This window comes from Talpa occidentalis, unplaced genomic scaffold (assembly GCF_014898055.3).
Source record: "Talpa occidentalis isolate TD23 unplaced genomic scaffold, MPIMG_talOcc4v2.1 talOcc4.12, whole genome shotgun sequence".
Classification (NCBI taxonomy): domain Eukaryota; kingdom Metazoa; phylum Chordata; class Mammalia; order Eulipotyphla; family Talpidae; genus Talpa; species Talpa occidentalis.
In genome coordinates this window covers 72,871,978-72,891,424 of record NW_023601212.1, presented here as the reverse complement: position 1 = coordinate 72,891,424, position 19,447 = coordinate 72,871,978, and the positions used below count along the sequence as shown (strand labels likewise).

Here is a 19,447-nt window from a genome sequence, read left to right as displayed (position 1 = left end):
CTTTCTCCTTTTTAAAAATCTCCTATTTTCTTACTTTTTTTTTTTCTTTTTTTTTATAGTTTTTTTTTCTTTCTTTTTTATAGAGGCATGTTTTTATTCATTTATTTATTATATTTGTTTGTTTTGTTTATACATGCACTGGGCACAGTCAGAAGCGCGGGAGGGTGAGAGAATCCACCAGAGCCAGAGCGGGGAGCAGAACAGGCAGAAGGACCGAAGTACACTGCTGAGGGGAGCAGCGGGCGGCAGGAGAGGTCTGTGCGCCATGTGGGACCCTCCTCCGGTGGCTGGGGAGCAGCCGGGGATCGAACCGTTGCCGCAGAGGCCGCGGGCAGCCTCGCAACCCAGCGCTCAACCGCTGCGCCACCGGGGAGGCCCTATTTTCTTACTTTTAGTTCTACTTTCTAGGAGATTTCCTCAGCCTCCCCCGACCATTTAGCATTTTACTTTGGCCATCATAGTTTAAAATTTCCAGAATTTTTTGTTTTTCTCAAAAATTTAGCAGCACAATCTTACTTTATTAGTCGAGTCTCTCCTTCAGTGGCCTCCTGTTTTACTTGCTTTAGTCTGTTTTTCCTACAATGTGGGATGATTGAACACATCCACCTAAGAATGGGATATTGCACATACTTGGGAGTTCTGCTTACCTGCATTTGTCTCACTGTTAGCAGTCATTCCACGTTATCTACTCCCCCTAGCCTTTGGCTAGCAATAATCTGTTTTCTTTCTCTATGAATTTATCCTTTTTAGATTTTTCATGTAGATGAATTGATGCAATATGTGTTCTCTTCTGTCTGGCTTCTTGCACTTAACATTATGCTTTCCAGGTTCATCCCTGTAGTATGTAATTCCTGTGCCTTTTTGTGACTGAGTAATATTCATTGTATGAATACATCACAGTTGCTTTATCCATTCATCTATTAGTAGATATTTGAGTTGTTTCCTCTTTTGCCTTTTATGAATAATGCTGTTGTGAATACTTGTATACAAGTTCTTGTTTGAGCCCCTGTTTTCAGTGTTTTGGGTAGATACCTAGGACTGGAATTGCTGGGTCATATGTTGTTAAGTTATATTCTTGCAGCAGAACCACCAAACGTTTTCACAATAACTGTATCATTTTACATTCCTAGTGCAGAGGCTTCCAGTTTCTCTACATCCTCTCCAACATTTGTAATTTTCTGTTTCCCCCCACCCCATGGCCACCCTAGTGTGAAGTAGTAATCTCATTTCATGTGGTTATTACCCTAAATATGTTATTTTTTTGATGCTATTGTATGAGATCATGTTACCTTTGAATAGAGGTAATTTAACTTCTACTTGGATGCCCCCTTGGAACTCCCAGTACAATCTTAAAAAGCAGTAGTGAAGCCAGGCATCATTATCTTGTTGTTAATCTTAGGGAAAGCTTCGGTCTTTTGCCATTGAGAATGATACTAACTGGGTTTTAGTAAATGCCCTTTATTAGGTTGAGGAAGTTCCCCAGTATTCCTAGTTTTTTGTTTTTTTTTTTTAATCATGAAAGGGTGTTATGACAAGTGCTTTTTATGTACCAATTTAGATGATCTCGAGGTTTTTGCCTAACTGCTTCTTAAACAAACTTTCATCATTTAGTTACTCCTGCATTTTGGTTCCAGCGTATATCCTTACTTCCAGGTATATCCTTACTTCCAAAATACATAGGTATCATGAATTCTTAAGGCTTTGGGGGTTCCATGATGAAAATGGAATTATTTCTTATTGTTCCCTATGGTAAGCTTATGATTCAGCTTTTTCTGACTTAAGTCAGTTTTCATTCACTTGTTTGCTGTTGTCTTTTCTCCCTTTTTGTTTTTATGGATAGATGCCTTTGGGGAAAAAAATTCTTTTATTTTTATTTATTTATTTATTTTAAGATATATTTATGCATACAAGAGCTGGGGTACAGGCCAGAGCTGGGGCAGGGGGCGGGGCAGGTGAGAGGATTCACCAGAGACAGAGTGGGGAACAGAACAGGCAGATCGACTGAAGTACACTGCTGAGGGGAGCAGTGGGCAAATCAGGAGAGGTCTGCTGTTGTTCCCTGGCCGGCTGGGGATCCAACTCGTGCTGTAGAGGCTATGGATTGCTTCATAGTGTGGTGCTTAACCCCTTGCGCCACCAGAGAGGCCTGAAAAAGCATTTTTAAAGAGAGATTTCTGGAAGAGAGTGGAAGCTAACATCTGTGCTCAGTGTACCATTTTTTTTGAAGATTTATTTATTTATACAAGAACTGGGGTACAGTCCAGAGGCGTGGGAGGGTGAGAGAATTCACCAGAGACAGAGCAGGGAGCCGAACAGGCAGAAGGACCAAAGTACACTGCTGAGGGGAGCAGCAGGCGAGACAGGAGAGGTCTTCCCCGCTGTGTGGGAATCTCCCTGGCTGGTCCGGAATCGAACCGCTGCAGAGGCTGCGGACAGCTTTACAGTGCTGTGCTAAACCCACTGTGCCACCAGGGAGGCCCAGTGTACCATTTTTAACGGGAAATTCCTGGATGACCTATTTTCAGAGAACACTGGTACTTGATGGAGTATCTACTCATAACCATTGTTTCCTGTTCTTGAATTTATGATGCTTAAATGATCTCTGGATTCTTAAAAATAAAACCAGTTTGAATTTGCTTGCAACAAATAAATGTTACCAAGCAACTTTTTTAGTAGGGGAGATGGTGACATAGGATCTCCTTGGATGCAGCCAATCCTTCAATGTTGCAGCTCTTCTTGCCCTTCCCTGCATATTTCTATGGAATTGAGGTGCATTGGTAGATGCACTGCTGATGCATACAAAGTAGTTCTGTGCACATTGCAAAAGGGAGTGCCCCCATCTGGGTTCACAGAGCAGTTGGGGATAATACATTGATATTGGCCAAACACCAGTGTTACCAGACTCAACTTGCTGCTGTAAATTGTTCAGAGGTGGCCCTGCTCATTGCTGCCTGCAGGAGAGTTGCATTATTATTTAGTTGATTGAGAACACTAATTTTCTTCTTTCCCTTGATTCCTAAACTTGGAACTCATTACTATTTTTGGACTGCTTACCCCACTTGATTTTCAGAGAGGGGAAACTACCTCCACTGGGCCAGAGTAACTAGGATCGACAGATGAAAATCATAGAACATGATATTACTAATTTTAATAGCTGTTTATTGTAACTACAGTATAATTGACTACTTCATTAAGTAACTTGTGTATTTTATTAGTTGATTTTGCAGTTTGAATAATGTCTGTAATTAAGCATGCTTGTTGGATGTTTTATTTTTCATTGAAGTCACATAGGGCCACACAATGAGTGGTTATTAGTTATTATGGTTATTGTGATTTTTAGTTTAAGAGATAGGATCTGTGTGAAGGATGCCTTTTGACATCTGTGTAGAATGAAACTGTAGATCCCAGACTTGAGTGCTGGTGAAAGTGATCCAGTGTACATCAGAGAGCCCAGTAGGGAATCCAGTCTAGATCTGAGAGCCCAGTGGGGAGTGAGAGGGCCCTCCCTGGGGCACGTGCAACTTGAAAACAAAGCAGTGCTTTGCCTGGCTGCTTTGTTCTTAGTCATTCTGTTTACTTTATTTGATCTTTAGTTAATATTATTCGAAGATGTGAGCTATATCTAGAATACGAAAAGCAGATCAATTTAATGACTTCTTGCTATTTGTGTTACACATTTAAGGACTGGAAAGTACTCACTTTAGTCAGGCTCTTCACACTTGGGAAGACAGAACATTAAAAGGGTGATTGAGAAATGGTGGTGTGGAGTAACTGTTGATAGTACAACTAAAATCCTATAATTGCTGTTCCTAATTATCATTCTCAGTTAAAGTTGGACATGAAACAAAGCTGATACACTATACTATGATGAACGCTTTGAATCCATTGGGAAAAAGCATGAGGGGCCCAATGTGCCTGGTCCTTACTGCTCTCAATGAATTTGTATAGCACTTGGGATGTGATTTCTCCAGGGCAGTCAGATTAGGCCCAGAGTGATAGGGGAACTCAAGAGCATATTCATTTAATCAAAGCAAGCAACATGCCTAACAATGAGTTTTCCCTGCTTTTGTAGGTATCTACAGAGTGTTCACTTGTTGTGAGGTTTAGTTCCTGTTCTTAGAGTTCTGGGTCTAGTTAGAGACCAGGAAACTTGTTGCTATTCTTGTTAAGTGATAAATGCACTAAAATTGGCACTGAACTTGGAGGCAGAGGCTGGGGCCAGGGGGTGATTCAGGAGAACTGAGGGTGGTATCTCAGCTTAATATTTAGGTTGAGAAGTAGTTAACCAGGTCTTTTGGGTAGAATGAGACCGAAGGAAGGGGAATCAGGAGGACAGCCCAGATAGGAAAGAGTGCAGCAATAACATGTAATGGGAGTGGAGAGGGTTACCTATCCCACATTCTCATGAAACTTAGGTGTGGAGCTGAAGGAAGTGAGATGGTCATATTTCTTTGTAAAGTGACCATTCTGACAGTTTCCGGTCTTAAAGGGGCAAGACTGGAGAGAGGGAAACTGATCAAGGACACTTGTAGGAATCCAGCAAGAAATGGTACTGCAGGGGAGCAGGAATGAAGATGTGTGACCCACTGGAAGGAAGGTGCTGCTCACTGCAGGGGTGATTTAGAGGGGTGATTTGGGTATGTTCAGTTCAATTATTGTGGATGATCCAGGTGGAAATAATCAGAAAGTAAAATTAGAGGCTTACTTCATTATATACAAAGGAATTACAGATGATTAGATAAACTAAATATGACAGAAATTTGATAGCCAAATCAGTAAGTGTGATAGAATCAGTAACAGCTGTTCATGTGTTCGTGCATTAGGAAGTCAGGACATGGGAGGCAGGAATATGACTGACAATGCAGCCCAACTTCTGTAAAAATTAATGATAATTGCTTCTTCACTTTATGCTATTTTGACTTAAAAGTTTCACAGGAATAGTCTACTTTTGGATAATGGGGAACCACCTGTATGATGGAGGGCAGTCTTAATTGCACTAGTAAGGAAATTCAGCATACTCTGGGTTTGAAAGAAATACCATGGAACAATGTAATTGTTGTTTTCTATATTCTAGGAACAAGGACCCTTTACAATAACGTGCAAAATAAATAATTTGACTTTGGACTTTTGCTAAAAGATCACGATAAATACCATTGTAGGAGGAAAGGGGATTTATATTAAAAAGATCTGGATCTCTTACATTGGTAGATGTAATCATCTGATAATAGATCTTCACATAGACTTTCTCTAACACTCAGAGCTCTTTTCTCATGGCAACAAATCCATCTAACTTATACCTCTTTCTGTTTTTTCACCATTTTCAAAAAAAGTAAAGGAACATCACATCTTGGCTAGAAACTTTTTCAGTACAGAGTTGCTGCTGCTGATAATTACTGTTATTGAATGTTTTCATCCTGCTTTTTTCTGCTCCTGTGTCTCACAGCTAAGTAGAAGAGGCTGAATTGAACTCTGGGTCTGTCTGCTCCATACCTCTTCACAAATGAAGATCTTTTTTTTTTTTTCCCTTTTGAAAATCATAGTTGTTGGAATATAATATCTATTGGATTGTTTCAATTATAAAACCAGTATCTACTCCTTAAAAAAGTTAAAATGGTACAGAAAGGAATAAGCGAAAGTGAAAGTTCTATTCTCTAGAAGTTACTATTATATTTAGTAATGTAGTATTTTTCTAGAAGTTTTGAAAACATATCCAGGGATATCTATAACATGTAGCACTCTTTAAAGTCCTTTTAATTATTTTTGGGTGACAGTCATTTGTTTCTGATTTGTTGTTTTAAAAAGTTCATTTTATAAGAGTTCTCAGCTATTTAGTATAAATCATAGTTTTTCATAAACATTGTTTTGCTTCCTTAAAATGAAACTAGAGATGCCATACTAATTCCTTGATAGCACTAATTACTTCTATAACATATATTATATGTTTTCCAAAGATTATGTTATTACTTCTGTAGAAGTAATTACATTGAACATAATCTTTGGAAAACATTAATTTCTAACCCAGTTTATACTTCTTTATAGGCAAAAACAACTGATTTTTTAATTAGTTTCTATATTTAGTTTCAACAAGTTTAAGATATGAGCACAATAGTTGCGTTAAAATTTAGTATTAATTTTTAATGTAGCACCTCAGAATTTTAATTTTAGAAGAAATAATTCTTTTTTGTGGGGCACAGGAGGTGTTCCCATGCTGTGGAGCTCTCATTCCCTGTGCTCTAATCTGCTGGATTGACCAGCCTCTGGGTATTGGATGGAATGTGGGCCTGATGGAAGCTCAACTCCTTCTTTAGCATCTAGTATAGAGTTTGGTACAGTCAGACTCTTCTATACCCAGGGTACTCCCAGAAATTGGCCATGGCAATATATATATATATATATATATATATATATATATATGTATGTATGTATGTATATTTGAAGATTTATTTATGCATACAAGAGCTAGGGTACAGGCCTGGGATGGGGGTGGTGGTGAGAGGATTCACTAGAGACAGAGTGTGGAACAGAACAGGCAGACTGACTGAAATACACTGCTGAGGGGAGCAGCAGGCGAGGCAGGAGAGTTCTGCTTTGCCATGTGGGTGTCTCTCTGGCTGGCCAGGGATTGAACGTGCTGCAGAGGCTCGGATTGCTTCATAGTTCGGTGCTTAACCCCTTGCGCCACCAGGGATGCCCCCATAGCTATAGTTAACCAGTCATGACATTTACAAGGTATTTAAGAAAGGTGAGGATAGTGAAATGTGGACCGTCTGCCCCTTTGTAACACAACTATTTGCAAGATGTTCACTTTGCTGATGCTACTGCAAAGTGTTTTCAATCCGTTTCTCACTTACTATTTCAAAACCTGACAGATTATGAATACAAATCAGATCTCCCTTGAGCCTCAATCTGAGACCAGTGGAGGCAGGGCCACCTTCAGGGCCACCTTCATGGCAAGGTTCTAATCTCACAGGGTGGGCCTTAAATAGCAGTCATGAAAAGGAAGTGTGGCAGCCTTTGAAAATGCTGAGAATCATGGTTAGTTATCAGTAGTAGAGTATGGCTCTTCTATTTTTTGCTGATGGGCCACTGAGGGCCTGGAACTCTGCTCTAACCTGGGAACTGTGTGTCCAGAACAGCCCCACATTGATTTTATTTAGCCAGTGGCCAGTGTGCCTTCAATTTCAGGGATTGTTATGTTAAGTCAGAAGAAAAAGAAATCTTTTTTTAATTTATTTTATTTTTTTAAAGATTTATTTATCTATGCGTACAAGAGCTGGGATGCAGGCCAGAGATGCGGGGTGGGGGAAGCGGACAGGATTCACCAGAGACAGAGCGGGGAGCAGAACAGGCAGATCCACTGAAATACACTGTTGAGGGGAGCAGTGGGCAAGACAGGAGAGGTCTGCAGTACTATGTGGGTCACCTCCCTGGCCGGGGATCAAACTTGTGCTGTAGTGGTTACCGATAGCTTCATAGTGCTGCAGCTTAATCCCTTGCACCACCAGGGAGGCCCCAAGAAATCTTTTTAAAATTTAAAATGAGTTAGATAACTTTATTCCACAAGGTAATTAACATGTGAGTGTTTATTATGCATCAGAGACTGTCTTTAATGCATTAATTCATTTAATCCTTTTAAAAACGATTTCATGGGGCCTCCCCGGTGGCGCAGCATGTTGAGCACAGCACTGTGAAGCTGTCCTCAGCCTCTGTAGCGCTGGTTCAATTCCCGACCAGCCAGGGAGATTCCCACATAGCGCGGCAGACCTCTTCTGTTGCACCCGCTGCTCCCCTCAGCATTGCTTTTGGTCAGTCTGCCTGTTCTGTTCCCCGCTCTGTCTCTGGTGAATCTTCTCACCCTCCCACGCCTCTGGCCTGTACCCCAGCTATTGTATAAATTAAAAAATAATTTAAAAATAAAAAAAGCACTCCTTAAAAAAAATCAATTTCATTTTGTCCTACAATTTTATTTAATGTTTACATTTCATAGAAGGAACTAAAGATTAATTTAAAAGTGTTCTGAACGCATATTATGCTCTGTTAAGGGAGAATAAGGGGGAGGAAAAAAATGAGATAGGTGCAAGGAGTGAAAGACCCAGGTGCAGAGAGAAGTAAAATAAATTCCAGTAACATCTATAGCCACATACTGTATGAGTGATGCAGTAAACCTAGAAGCACACTGATCACCCCCTTCACCCTTTGAAATTCTGAGTGGAGCTTGTTACAGCCTCTGATTCTGTCTCTTTCCTTCAGAAGTGCTGCTTCGCATGCGTTTGGTCCTTCAGCCCTTCTCTGGGGAGATGCCTCTTTAGGGGCTTGTGGAGTAATGACCAGAACATTAGTGTAGGCCAAGATTCTGATGAAGTTAGGATCAGACATTGCATGTAGTTTTATACTTAGATACATTCCCCTGGAGAATATAAACCTAGAATTCATGTGATTATGGGAGTAAAACCAGAATGAGTAGGAAAAACCTGCATGTGCAGTGGCTCACCCTTCCTCTGTAGTTTTAGCCCTGGGACTCGGTCTTCCATCTCCACTTGAACCTCTTTCCTTTGCTCTTGACCTTACTGCCCTCTTCCTAATCTAGTGCACATCTACTCTTGATGTTCTCTCAATGATATTGTTTTGGGGCATTTTATTATATTTGTAGTGCCTCTTGTTAAGCATTTTACCAAAAAGCTACCACTATGTCAGCTTGTATCTCTCTGTGTTGGTTAACCTTTAGGTTTTTCCACTCGGTCACTGGTAGTCCTGCCAGTGATAGGGGTGCACTAATGGCCAATGTATATATACACCTGGTTCTTTAACAGAATTTTAAATTATAGAGAAGTTTCTTCTTAAATCGTCATAATGCCTACGTTAAAACTTTGTGAGAGGTGGCTTGCCTCATTGATTGGAAGAACCAGGTTGAAAATGTGTTTAAAACTTGTCCTATACCTCTGCTAACTTTTTTTTTTTTTTTTTTATAGAGGCATGTTTTATTTATTTATTTGTTTGTTTGTTTTTGTTTTTATACATGCACTGGGTAGAGTCAGAAGTGCGGGAGGGTGAGAGAATTCACCAGAGCCAGAGCGGGGAGCAGAGCAGGCAGAAGGACCGAAGCACACTGCTGAGGGGAGCAGCGGGCGGCAGGAGAGGTCTGCGCACCATGTGGGACCCTCCTCCGGTGGCCGGGGAGCAGCCGGGGATCGAACCGGCGCCGCAGAGGCCGCAGGCAGCTTCGCAACCCAGCGCTCAACCGCTGCGCCACCGGGGAGGCCCACCTCTGCTAACTTTTAAAGACACTGTTATGCAATAGAAATGACCCACTATTTTTCCTTTAGGTAGATAAAAATTTGAGATCATATTAATGTGACTTCTTAAAATAAAAGGCTGTAAGTGTGCATTCTTGCATAAGCCCTCTGGAATCGCTCTTGTCTGCTGAGTCATGGGCCGCACGCCTAATCCTGTCACCGGCCTGTTGGGTAGTGCCACCACAGCCTCCACTGTACTTAATACTTAACACTCATACACTGTGCTTAATAGACAGAGCTCTTTCCTGCATTAGGCTCTGGCCTCGGGGCAGTGAGCTGGTGGGGTGGAACTGGGATTTGAGCCCAAATCCTGTAGGCCCCTATTCCTCACTGGATGCTCTAGAGTTCCCATGTCATGGTCAAGGTTTTTATATTAAGTGTTGAAGTGCTTGCCTCAAGGGCATCTACCATTCATAACACAAACCTCTATTTGTGTTATTTCTATTTGTAAATCTCAGGGATGAGTAAACTAGTGAAAGAAGTACACAGTTATGGAAAAGTGGACAGAACTTAGTTAGCAGTGATTATAACTATTTTAATCTGGGGTTTAAGCATGGTCAGTAATGCAGGTACTGAATAGCAAAATATTAATATGGAAGATCACTTTGGGAATGAGGTTAGGAAGTTTGGGTTTTGTCAGTTAGTCATTATCTAATAGAGAATAAAAAGCTTTAGTTACCTACTCTAAAGAATGAGAACAGTGATGGAGTACTAATATTGTTACTCAGCCCAGCATTTATGGTTGCCTAGTAAGTTATTACAAAACAACTGTGTGGTCAGAACCATTATTACACTGTTGCTAGGGTGTGGCTCTAGTTCCGCAGTTCCGTGTGAGGGAGGCCCTAATTCTGATGGGTTGGGAGAACTGTGTGCCTGTGGCTAGAAAACAGGACCGTGCAGTGCCAGCTTGGGCTGCTGAAGCTCCTGCCTTTGCTTTTCTGGCCTCCACCCCTGTGTGACTGAATCTAGATTTAGGTATTGGTTAGAGTAGACAAAAGGGAAATTGAGACAATTGAAAAGGTATTTTAGACAAATACATGGATTAAAATAGCTACAGTTCACTTTTTTTGCAAAAAGAGGCTTAAGTGTAGATTAATAGGATGACAAATAGGAAAGAATTGTGCTTGTTGAGTATGTTCTTGCATCAGTAGGCTATGTCCTTGAGAAGAACTGAGGAATATTAAAATGTTTTTTAAAGTGCAGGGGTTTTGTGGTGTTTGTTGAAATTAGTAGGCCCATTATAGAATGTAATCCTTTAATATTTTAAAGAATATTTAGACTGTTTCAAAGAAGATGATGTGAATTGAGGTACCTTTGGCTTAGTTGATAGAAATCAGTCATTTATACATAAACATGTTTTGTTTAGGATGGTCTTTATTTTTATCTTCCTTGGGTATTTTTAAACAACACATTATGTTTCACATTATTACTGTGTGTTGGTTTGTTGCTTGGTTTTTTGTTTGTTTGTTTGTTTGTTTTGGTATTTTTTGGATTGTGAGTGTGTGTTTTTAGCCTAGGAAAGATTGAGTCATTCCAAAGACGTCTAGACGACAGTATGAAAAACAATAAGCTTACACTTTTTAATTTAAAAGTAACCCATGTTTTCTTTTGGTGAAAAACAAAAGTACAAACAATGCTTAAGCTTACTTATTGTTCACACTGAAGTGTTCTGATTTTGAGATACTTGTGAAAAAGTGAACTCTCTAGGAGAGCCTGAGTGTTCTTGACTGTGGAATAGGAATTAGTTTTGTTAACAGTGAAAACTTATTTCAGAAGAATGAAAACATTTTAACACCTTCAGGAATTTAAAAATACGTTTGAGAAGAAAGGGTTCTGGGTTACTTTCTTTTGAAGTGCCCCAGTTTTCATAATTATAAGTTCATTGATCCAGGATTTCTTCTTCTTACTTTCATGGGGATAATATTTTAGGAAACTAACTATAGCAGAAGTGTTCCTTGATTTGTAACTGTAAGAAAACCTGTCTCCCTCTTTTAAAAATTAAAAACAAAGGACTTTTACTGATTTTATTAAAGTAGTGACTTCTTCAGGTTGAGTAATATAGGCTGACCATAGCAGACAGGACTTCTCTATGTTTCCAACCCTTTAACACCCTGCATTACTTTCTCCCCACTTTCTGCAGTATGATTTGAGATCGCGAACATGGACTTTTCTCGGCTCCATATGTATACTCCTCCTCAGTGTGTGCCTGAGAACACTGGCTACACATATGCACTCAGGTGAGCATGTGTGCATGTGCTATATCCTTATGGTGTCCTTTCACTTCTTGAATGTCATTGAATTAATGGGAGCTTCTGGTTCTTGCAACTAAATGTTACATTTTCAAAGTGAAAATATCTGTAATCTTTATATTATACTGTGTCTTTACGAACTACTAAACTGAAATGCATTTTTGGTGAGATTGTTTTTAAAACTACTTTTCTGATGACTCAGTGGTTAACCATTGCACATGAATTGCTGTTTTAGACTCCACCCAAACGGCTGTGGTCTTGAGGCTAAATCTTTGTGGTTATGCCTAGGGTTTTGTGATTTGTATTAAAGATTGGTTATTTTAAAGTTCACAGAAACAGCCTGGTAAATGATTTGCTTTTGAGCGGTGGTGTCATAAACAGAATTTTGATGAAGTCCAAGATTGCAAGAGTGTAACTTTTGTCAGATGCTAAGTTTTCTGTTTTTATTCATATTTTGATAGGATAATAAAGCTTGATTTTTGAGCCTTAAAAGTTGCTGGCTTGCCCTTTACATTTCTGGTTTACCAAATAGAATGATTGAAATGAAACTTAAGTATTATAAAATTGGGTTAGTAAGTGTGTAAAACATATCTCACCTTTATTTTTATTTATTTAATTTTAAAAAAAAAAAATTATACAATAGCGGGGGTACAGGCCAGAGGTGCCGGAGGGTGAGAGGATTTACCAGAGACAGAGTGGGGAGCAGAACAGATGGACAGACCTTAAGCACTCCTGCGGGGAGCAGCGGGTGTGACAGGAGAGGTCTGCCACACCATGTGGGACTCTCCCTAGCCAGCTGGGAATCAAACCCCCGCTGTTGCTGTAGAGGCTGCGGATAGCTTCCCAGTACAGCGCTCAACCACACTGTGCCACTGGGGAGGCCCCGCCATATATCTCACCTTTAATAAGTTTTTTTTTTTTTTTTAACAGTTCTAGATCAGAAATGACATACTTTTTCTAGTAACAGTTTCTGTTAGAGTCTTATAGTATTTTAGAAGAAAGTGAACCAATTCAAGTAAAACTATTGCATATTCTGTATTATCAAGCATGCAAATAGTTATTATTGCTAATTTATTTTCAGCTTTTATAATCTATAGTAAGTATAGTTTTTAAAGAATGTGTATGTCTACTTTCTACCTTGTTAATATCATGAAGTCCAAACCTCCCTACAGTTAGATCTGGAAGTAGAGACCTGGTTGGTGGAGCAAGAATTAAGCAGAAAGGGCAGGGTAAGGGAACGGTTTGTACATAACCAGGTTTGTGCTCAGAGGATGCTGTGGGATAGAGAAAGAAGTTAAAACACTGGGATCTGACCTCGACCAGGGCAGGACTGGGCCAGGCTGGGGAGGGATTTAGTAGGGAAAATTGCCTGGCCGTGCCTAATGGACTGGAGGCAGAATGGAAGAGACATTTGGGTTTGGGTAGCTGGGATAGGAACACAAAAGGCAGAGTTGGGAGTTCTACTTCTCTGAAACCTCTCTGCTATTGGCACTGGTTGTCTGTGGAGTCTTGGCTCTCCCATAGCCCTTGGGCCCCTGACTTGGGTTGCAGAAGTGGTCCTTTTTGTTTCATTGTCATTCCAGTTTTCCCCCTCTTTCTGTAAAACTTCCATTTGCTCTCATTCATCTAATTACCTGGGCAGTCCTCCCCTCATTTCTGATGATGTGCTCCTGCCTCATTGCTCAGTCACTATCTGGCCTTTGTTCTTAGCAACTTTTCAGTAAACACATAAAGGATTGTCTAAATGGTCATTCCAATTTTTTTAATTAAAATTTTTTCTACCATGGAAAATGTCAAACAGTAGGAAAGTTTAGAGAATAGTAATAAGCCCCTTCTGCATAGCACTCAGCTTCAACCTTACTTTGAAGCAAATCTTGAAAACATAGTTATGTTTTTAAAATGCCTAGCCAAAATACCAGTGTCACACCAAAGGCTCTCAGTAATCTAAACTCTTTAATATGTCAGATTTTTTTAAAAAAGATTTATTATTTATGCATACAAGAACTGTGGTAAAGGCCAGAGGTACGGGGGGTGAGAGGATTCACCAGAGACAGAGTGGGGAACAGAACAGGCAGACTGACTGAATACACTGCTGAGGGGAGCAGTGGGCGAGACAGGAGAGGTCTGCTGCTCCATGTGGGTAGCTCCCTTGCAGGCTGGGGATTGAACTCGTGCTGCAGAGGCTGTGGATAGCTTCGCAGTGCTGTGCTTAAACCCCCTGCGCCACTGGGGAGGCCCCAGTATGTCAGATATTTAGTCAGTGCTCCAATTTTCCAGATTCTCATTTGTTTTTAACCATTAAAAAAAAGCTAAACAAGGTTTTCTCATATTATTTGGGGGATTTGTCTCTTAGATTTTAATTTGTATTTCCTGTAAACTGAAATGATGGGTTGTTAGATGTAGAGGTTTGATCAGTTCTGGGTTTTATTTATTGGCATGACTGCACAATAGATGGTACTTTCTGTAATAATTTCTTAGGCTCACTGTATCTACTTGTTGAGGTTCATCTGTGTGGTTGGCTCGGTCCACTCATTAAGTCCCATGCACTTCTCACATGTGATATGGCAGCCTATGATGAGTATAGCTTGATTATGGAGGAAGAGTTTCCCCAGCCCTGAAGAGACTTCCTCTAGACCCAGTAGACTGTAGGTCATGTTTGTACACTTGTGTTCTAGTTGGAAGGGAGACTGGAAAAATAGGTTTCAGACTTTTTCAGCTTCTTGTGAAAAGTTGCTTTTGCCAACAGGACAGAAAGGGTTGGAGACTTGGCTGTGGATAAAAACACATTTGTATCTGAAATGGAAACCAAGAGAAGAGTGTTTCAAGGAGGGAATAAGCAGTCAGGTCAAATGCTACTAGAAGACCAAGCAAGATTAGGGTCAGATCTCGCCAGTGAATTCAACTCCACAGAGCCAAAAACTTCTTCACTCTTTACTAGAAGAGTCCTAGTATAGTCATTGGGTCAAAAGTCAAAATGAAGTGGGTTGCAGAGTGAGCGTAGACAACTTTTTTCAACAAGTTTGCTTTGGTAAGGAAGGAGAAAGGTTTATTTATTTTTTATCATGGCAGGTAGACAAGTATGTCTGTGTGTTCAATCAGGTAGGGTACCAGTAGGAGAGAGGAGAGCTAGCTGACAGAGTAGGGATGACATAGTAGAGGTAGAACTTGGTAGGCGTACATGTGTGCACTACTTCCTGAAGCTTATTGCTCCCCAGTAGTCATATCTGTTTCCAGTTTTCAATTGTGGTTGGTAGACTTCTTTCAATCTTTTAATAAAAAGAACCTTTAAGTAATGGAAGTTTCATTTATTTATTTTTAAAGATTATTTATATAAGAACTGGGGTACAGGTCAGAGGCATGGGAGAGTGAGAGAATTCACCAGAGAGAGCGGGGAACAGAACAGACCGAAGACACTGCTGAGGGGAGCAGCGGGGGAGGCAGAAGACGTCTGCCACGCCATTTGGGTTTCTCCCTGGCCAGCCGGGAGTCAAACCTGTGCTGCAGAGGCTGCAGACAGCTTCACAGAGCTGCACTCAACCTGCTGCACCACTGGGGAGGCCCTAAGAAATGGAATTTTTAAAAAGAGAAATGCATAACAATAACACTACATAATTGCTGAGAGAACTAGGCTAAAATCTCTTACTCTTAAGAATCAGATCTGTAATTTATCTATTGAGTCTTTATCATCTTTTTTAACAGCCTAGGTATGTCATTTTATTCTCTCCAATCCTAGATTGGTCACTTCAGTTTCAAATTTTGTATCCACCCTCCAGCTTTGTAGAAACACTAAAGTACTTTAATACCCCATACCTGATGAGGTCATTCCGCCTGGGGTAGGTGTTTGGCACCTCTCTTTGCCTGAGGAAATTCAACTCTTTCTCTTACTAATGATGTCCATGGCTCCAGTCTAGCAGCTGAGAACATGGATGTATCTCAACCCTGATGTAGTCATGGGGTGAGGGTTGATGAGACCTCTGAGGTCATCTGATGCATCAGAGGAGCCACCGATGCAGTAGCTTGTCCAAGTCACCCCATGGTGGTACAAGCAGAACCCAAACATTTCAGGTCGCTGAAGTCAGAACCCAGAAATACTGGCCTGTCCCGCCTTCCTCTCTTCCTTTCCTCTCCTAAATGTGACTGCATTTCTGTGATTTAAAGTTCACCACTGACCCCACCTTCTTTCAGTTCCAGAGGTAACACTTGTTACCAGTTTGGAAAGAACCTCCAGATTTTTTTATGCTTTCACATGTTTAAGTGTTGTAAGAATATGTGGTTTTATTTTATAGTTTGTTTTAGCACACCGTAATAATAGAATATTTTCTTTTTTCATTTAACTGTATGTCTCAGAGGGCTTTCTATAACAGTATTCTAGATCCATGTTTTTAGCAGCCTTAAGCATGATAGACTATGGATTATCCTAGCTTCTTTAACCATTCCCCTGTTGATGGACATGTACCATTAATTTTTGTTATAAAGTGATCTACTCATTTTTGGGTACTTGGTTGTTTCCATATCTTGGCCATTGTAAAAATTGCTGCAGTAAACATGGGAGCGTAAGTTTCCTTTCAAATTAGTGTTTCTATATTTTTTAGATAGATACCTAGAAGCAGAATTGCTGGACAGTATGACAGATACATTTCCATACTGCTTTCTATAGGAGCTGGACCATTATATATTTCTACCACCAGTGTAAGAGAGTTCCTTTTTCTCTACACTTTTTTTTTTGTTGCCTTTTTTTTTTTTTTTTAAAGTGTCAGTCTTTTATTTATTTATTTGTTTGTTTTGTTTATACAAGCACTGGGTACAGTCAGAAGCGCGGGAGGGTGAGAGAATCCACCAGAGCCAGAGCGGGGAGCAGAACAGGCAGAAGGACCGAAGTACACTGCTGAGGGGAGCAGCGGGCGGCAGGAGAGGTCTGCGCGCCATGTGGGACCCTCCTCCGGTGGCCGGGAAGCAGCCGGGGATCGAACTGGCGCCGCAGAGGCCGCGGGCAGCTTCGCAACCCAGCGCTCAACCGCTGCGCCACTGGGGAGGCCCTCTACACTTTTTTTTTTAAAAGATTTATTTATTTATTCATACTAGCACTGGGTACAGTCAGAAGCGCGGGAGGGTGAGAGAATTCACCAGAGCCAGAGCAGGGAGCAGAGCAGGCAGAGGAACCGAAGTACACTGCTGAGGGGAGCAGCAGGCGGCAGGAGAGGTCTGCGCGCCATGTGGGACCTTCCTCCGGTGGCCGGGGAGCAGCCGGGGATCGAACCGGCGCTGCAGAGGCCGCGGGCAGCTTTGCAACCCAGCGCTCAACTGCTGCGCCACCGGGGAGGCCCATTTATTTTTTTATTATTATTTGTACAAGCACTGGGTACAGTCAGAAATGCAGGAGGGTGAGAGAACCCACCTGAGCCAGAGCAGGGAGCAGAACAGACAGACTGATGAAATACACTGCTGAGGGGAGCAGCGGGCGGCAGGAGAGGTCTTCGCGCCATGTGGGACCCTCCCTGGGGGCCGGGGGATCGAGCTGGCGCTGCAGAGGCTGCAGGCAGCTTCGCAGCCCAGCGCTCAACCGCTGCACCACCAGGGGAGGCCCTTTTTCTTTACACTCTTGACAGTACTTGTTTCTCTTCTTTGATATGGGCCATTCTCACTCATGTGTGAATATTTTTTAGTGTCAGATCTAGTAAATTAATGATGAACTTGATTCTGAAAGTATTTTTACAATATAGACTAATGTAGAAATGTTGTTAAGCCCATTTACTCAAATACTCTTGGCTACTGTTGGGTTCCACATCAATAGCCCAGGCTGATTCCCCACTGTCTATGGACTTACCTCCTAGGTCACAGCACCTGCCCTCCCTGGATAAACTATGCATGATCTTTGAAATTCCCCCTTTCCCTTCAGAATTCACATGAAAGCCCTCTGTATCCAGGCCCCTATTTCATATGTTGCCTCTCTATACTTTGGATTTGCAATATTGTCTTCTTGCCTGCTTGTTTCACCTCACTGTCTCGGGAAAACCCTCAGCTGTCAGCACCCTGGACACGTGGGGCAAAAAAGAGTAACTTCTTCCTCTTCTCCTGGTGCTTTGTACTCACCATTCTCTTCCCATTGGACTGTGAGCGCTTCTCCACCATGGATAGGAATATCTCACTGGGCATCCAGTCATTTGTGTCTTGAGTGAAAGGAATGCAGTTAGTTCCACTTGGGCACCCAGACTGTCTGGTCAGATCAAGGGTATGATCCTCACCCCAGCAGAGATACAAAATAGGTGCCTAATTCATGTTTCTTGATTTGGAAAACTTGCTAACAGCACAAAAGGATTAATCTTTTAGTTTAAGATAATTACATGCGGCCTCCCTGGTAGTGCAAGGGGTTAAGTCTCAGCACTATGAAGCTATCAGCAGCCACTGCAGCACAAGTTTGAGCCCTTGCCTGGGAGTTACCCACATGGCACAGGAGACCTCTCCTGTCTCTCCTGCTGCATCCCTCAGCAGTGTATTTCAGTCAATCTGCCTGTTCTGCTCCCCACTCTGTCTCTGGTGAATCCTCTCATCCCCTCCCCTGGCTCCTGCCGCACCTCTGGCCTGCATCCCAGCTCTTGTATACATAAATAAATCTTTAAAAAAAAAAAGATAATTACATGGAAAGGCATTGTCCCAAGTTTGTCTTACTTTATGGTAAGTTAGATGCAAAATAGTATTGCTTTTTTCTTGTTTCTTCACATTGATTCATTTAACACCATGCCATTGGTCAAAATAAATGTCTTGTCACATTCATATCTCATTGGCTGTCTTATCAGCCACTTAATAAATGGCTGGAACTTAGTAAATGTATTCTGGTTTCTTTATAATGTTGGCATAGTGTAAGAACTGTCAAGAATGTGGCATTTCCTAAAGCACTTTTTAGGGTAAACTCTGCACTTTAATACCTGACTTCATGTCTGTGTTTGTCAGAACAAGTAGAACATTTATAATGAGCTCCAGTCCTGTATGGATTTGGATACCAAGCTGCTTCTGTTCTGCTTCCTCATGCAGTAATGGCTGTTTAAGTTCATGATAGATTATACATTCTGTTCATTATTCTATTTGTTTTAGAAGTGCTGCCACAAGCATCATTTCTCTGACAAAGTTTTTTCCCCTTCTAGTTCTAGTTATTCTTCTGATGCTCTGGACTTTGAGACTGAGCATAAATTGGATCCCGTATTTGATTCTCCAAGAATGTCTCGCCGTAGTCTGCGCCTGGTCACCACAGCATATTCCACCGAAGATGGCCAGGCTAAGGTTGCTCATACCCATGCTAGCAGCTCCACCTCTCTCAAGGACAGAGTGACCACCAGGTGAGCGCTGCTTCCTTTTTATTATATCCATTCTAGGGCCAGTTAAAACCAAGCACATGAGCTCTTTGATTTGTAAAACCACACTCTCTTGAACACAGATGTACATATAAAGTCATAATTTTGCCATAACTAAGGGCAAGCTATTTCTTGGATTGTTTGGTGTTGATGTTCTGCAGTTAAGGTTTTCAAGTTCTCTGCTTAGGAGCAAACTAGAGAGGGATGTGGACAACTTGTAGCATGGACACAGCTTTATATATAGTGGCAAGATTCACAGTGTAGAAAGCTTTATCTTTGTAGCAGGGATTAAACTTCTGCTGTCCTACTCAATGTTGTTTGAGGGAAGGAATCTCACCAAATAATCACATGGCATTGTAGAAGATCTCTGTATTGTTAATGATTTAAGTGTGTTATTAAAATCTTTGTGAACTGTCATATGTATGAAATACTTATGTCTATTGTGTTTGTTGGATTTCCGAATTTCCCATACACTCATCACCCTTTTTGTGCTCAAGGAGCAAAAGTGTCTGAAATTTTGTGCCATTTAGAAATAAGTAGCAACTTTACTTTCTGTTGC

At 41.2% G+C, this 19,447-nt stretch overlaps 1 protein-coding gene and 1 long non-coding RNA gene across 18 annotated transcripts in view; one reads left to right on the top strand and one right to left on the bottom strand.

The window, feature by feature from the left end:
* LOC119241448 (uncharacterized) overlaps positions 1-19,447 on the bottom strand; it is a 72,918-nt gene that overhangs the window by 20,561 nt on the left and 32,910 nt on the right. The gene's annotated exons all lie outside the window — the stretch shown is intronic.
* Positions 1-19,447, top strand: part of SUN1 (Sad1 and UNC84 domain containing 1) — a 52,672-nt gene that overhangs the window by 1,262 nt on the left and 31,963 nt on the right. For 10 of the 13 annotated variants that reach the window (XM_054693562.1, XM_037506738.2, XM_037506734.2 and 7 more), the window contains exons 2-3: positions 11,434-11,530; positions 18,682-18,873. In XM_054693562.1, the coding sequence (XP_054549537.1) occupies positions 11,454-11,530; positions 18,682-18,873 (269 nt within the window). In that variant the 5' untranslated portion in view covers positions 11,434-11,453. The other 3 variants (XM_037506735.2, XM_037506736.2, XM_037506741.2) reach the window with 3 other exon arrangements.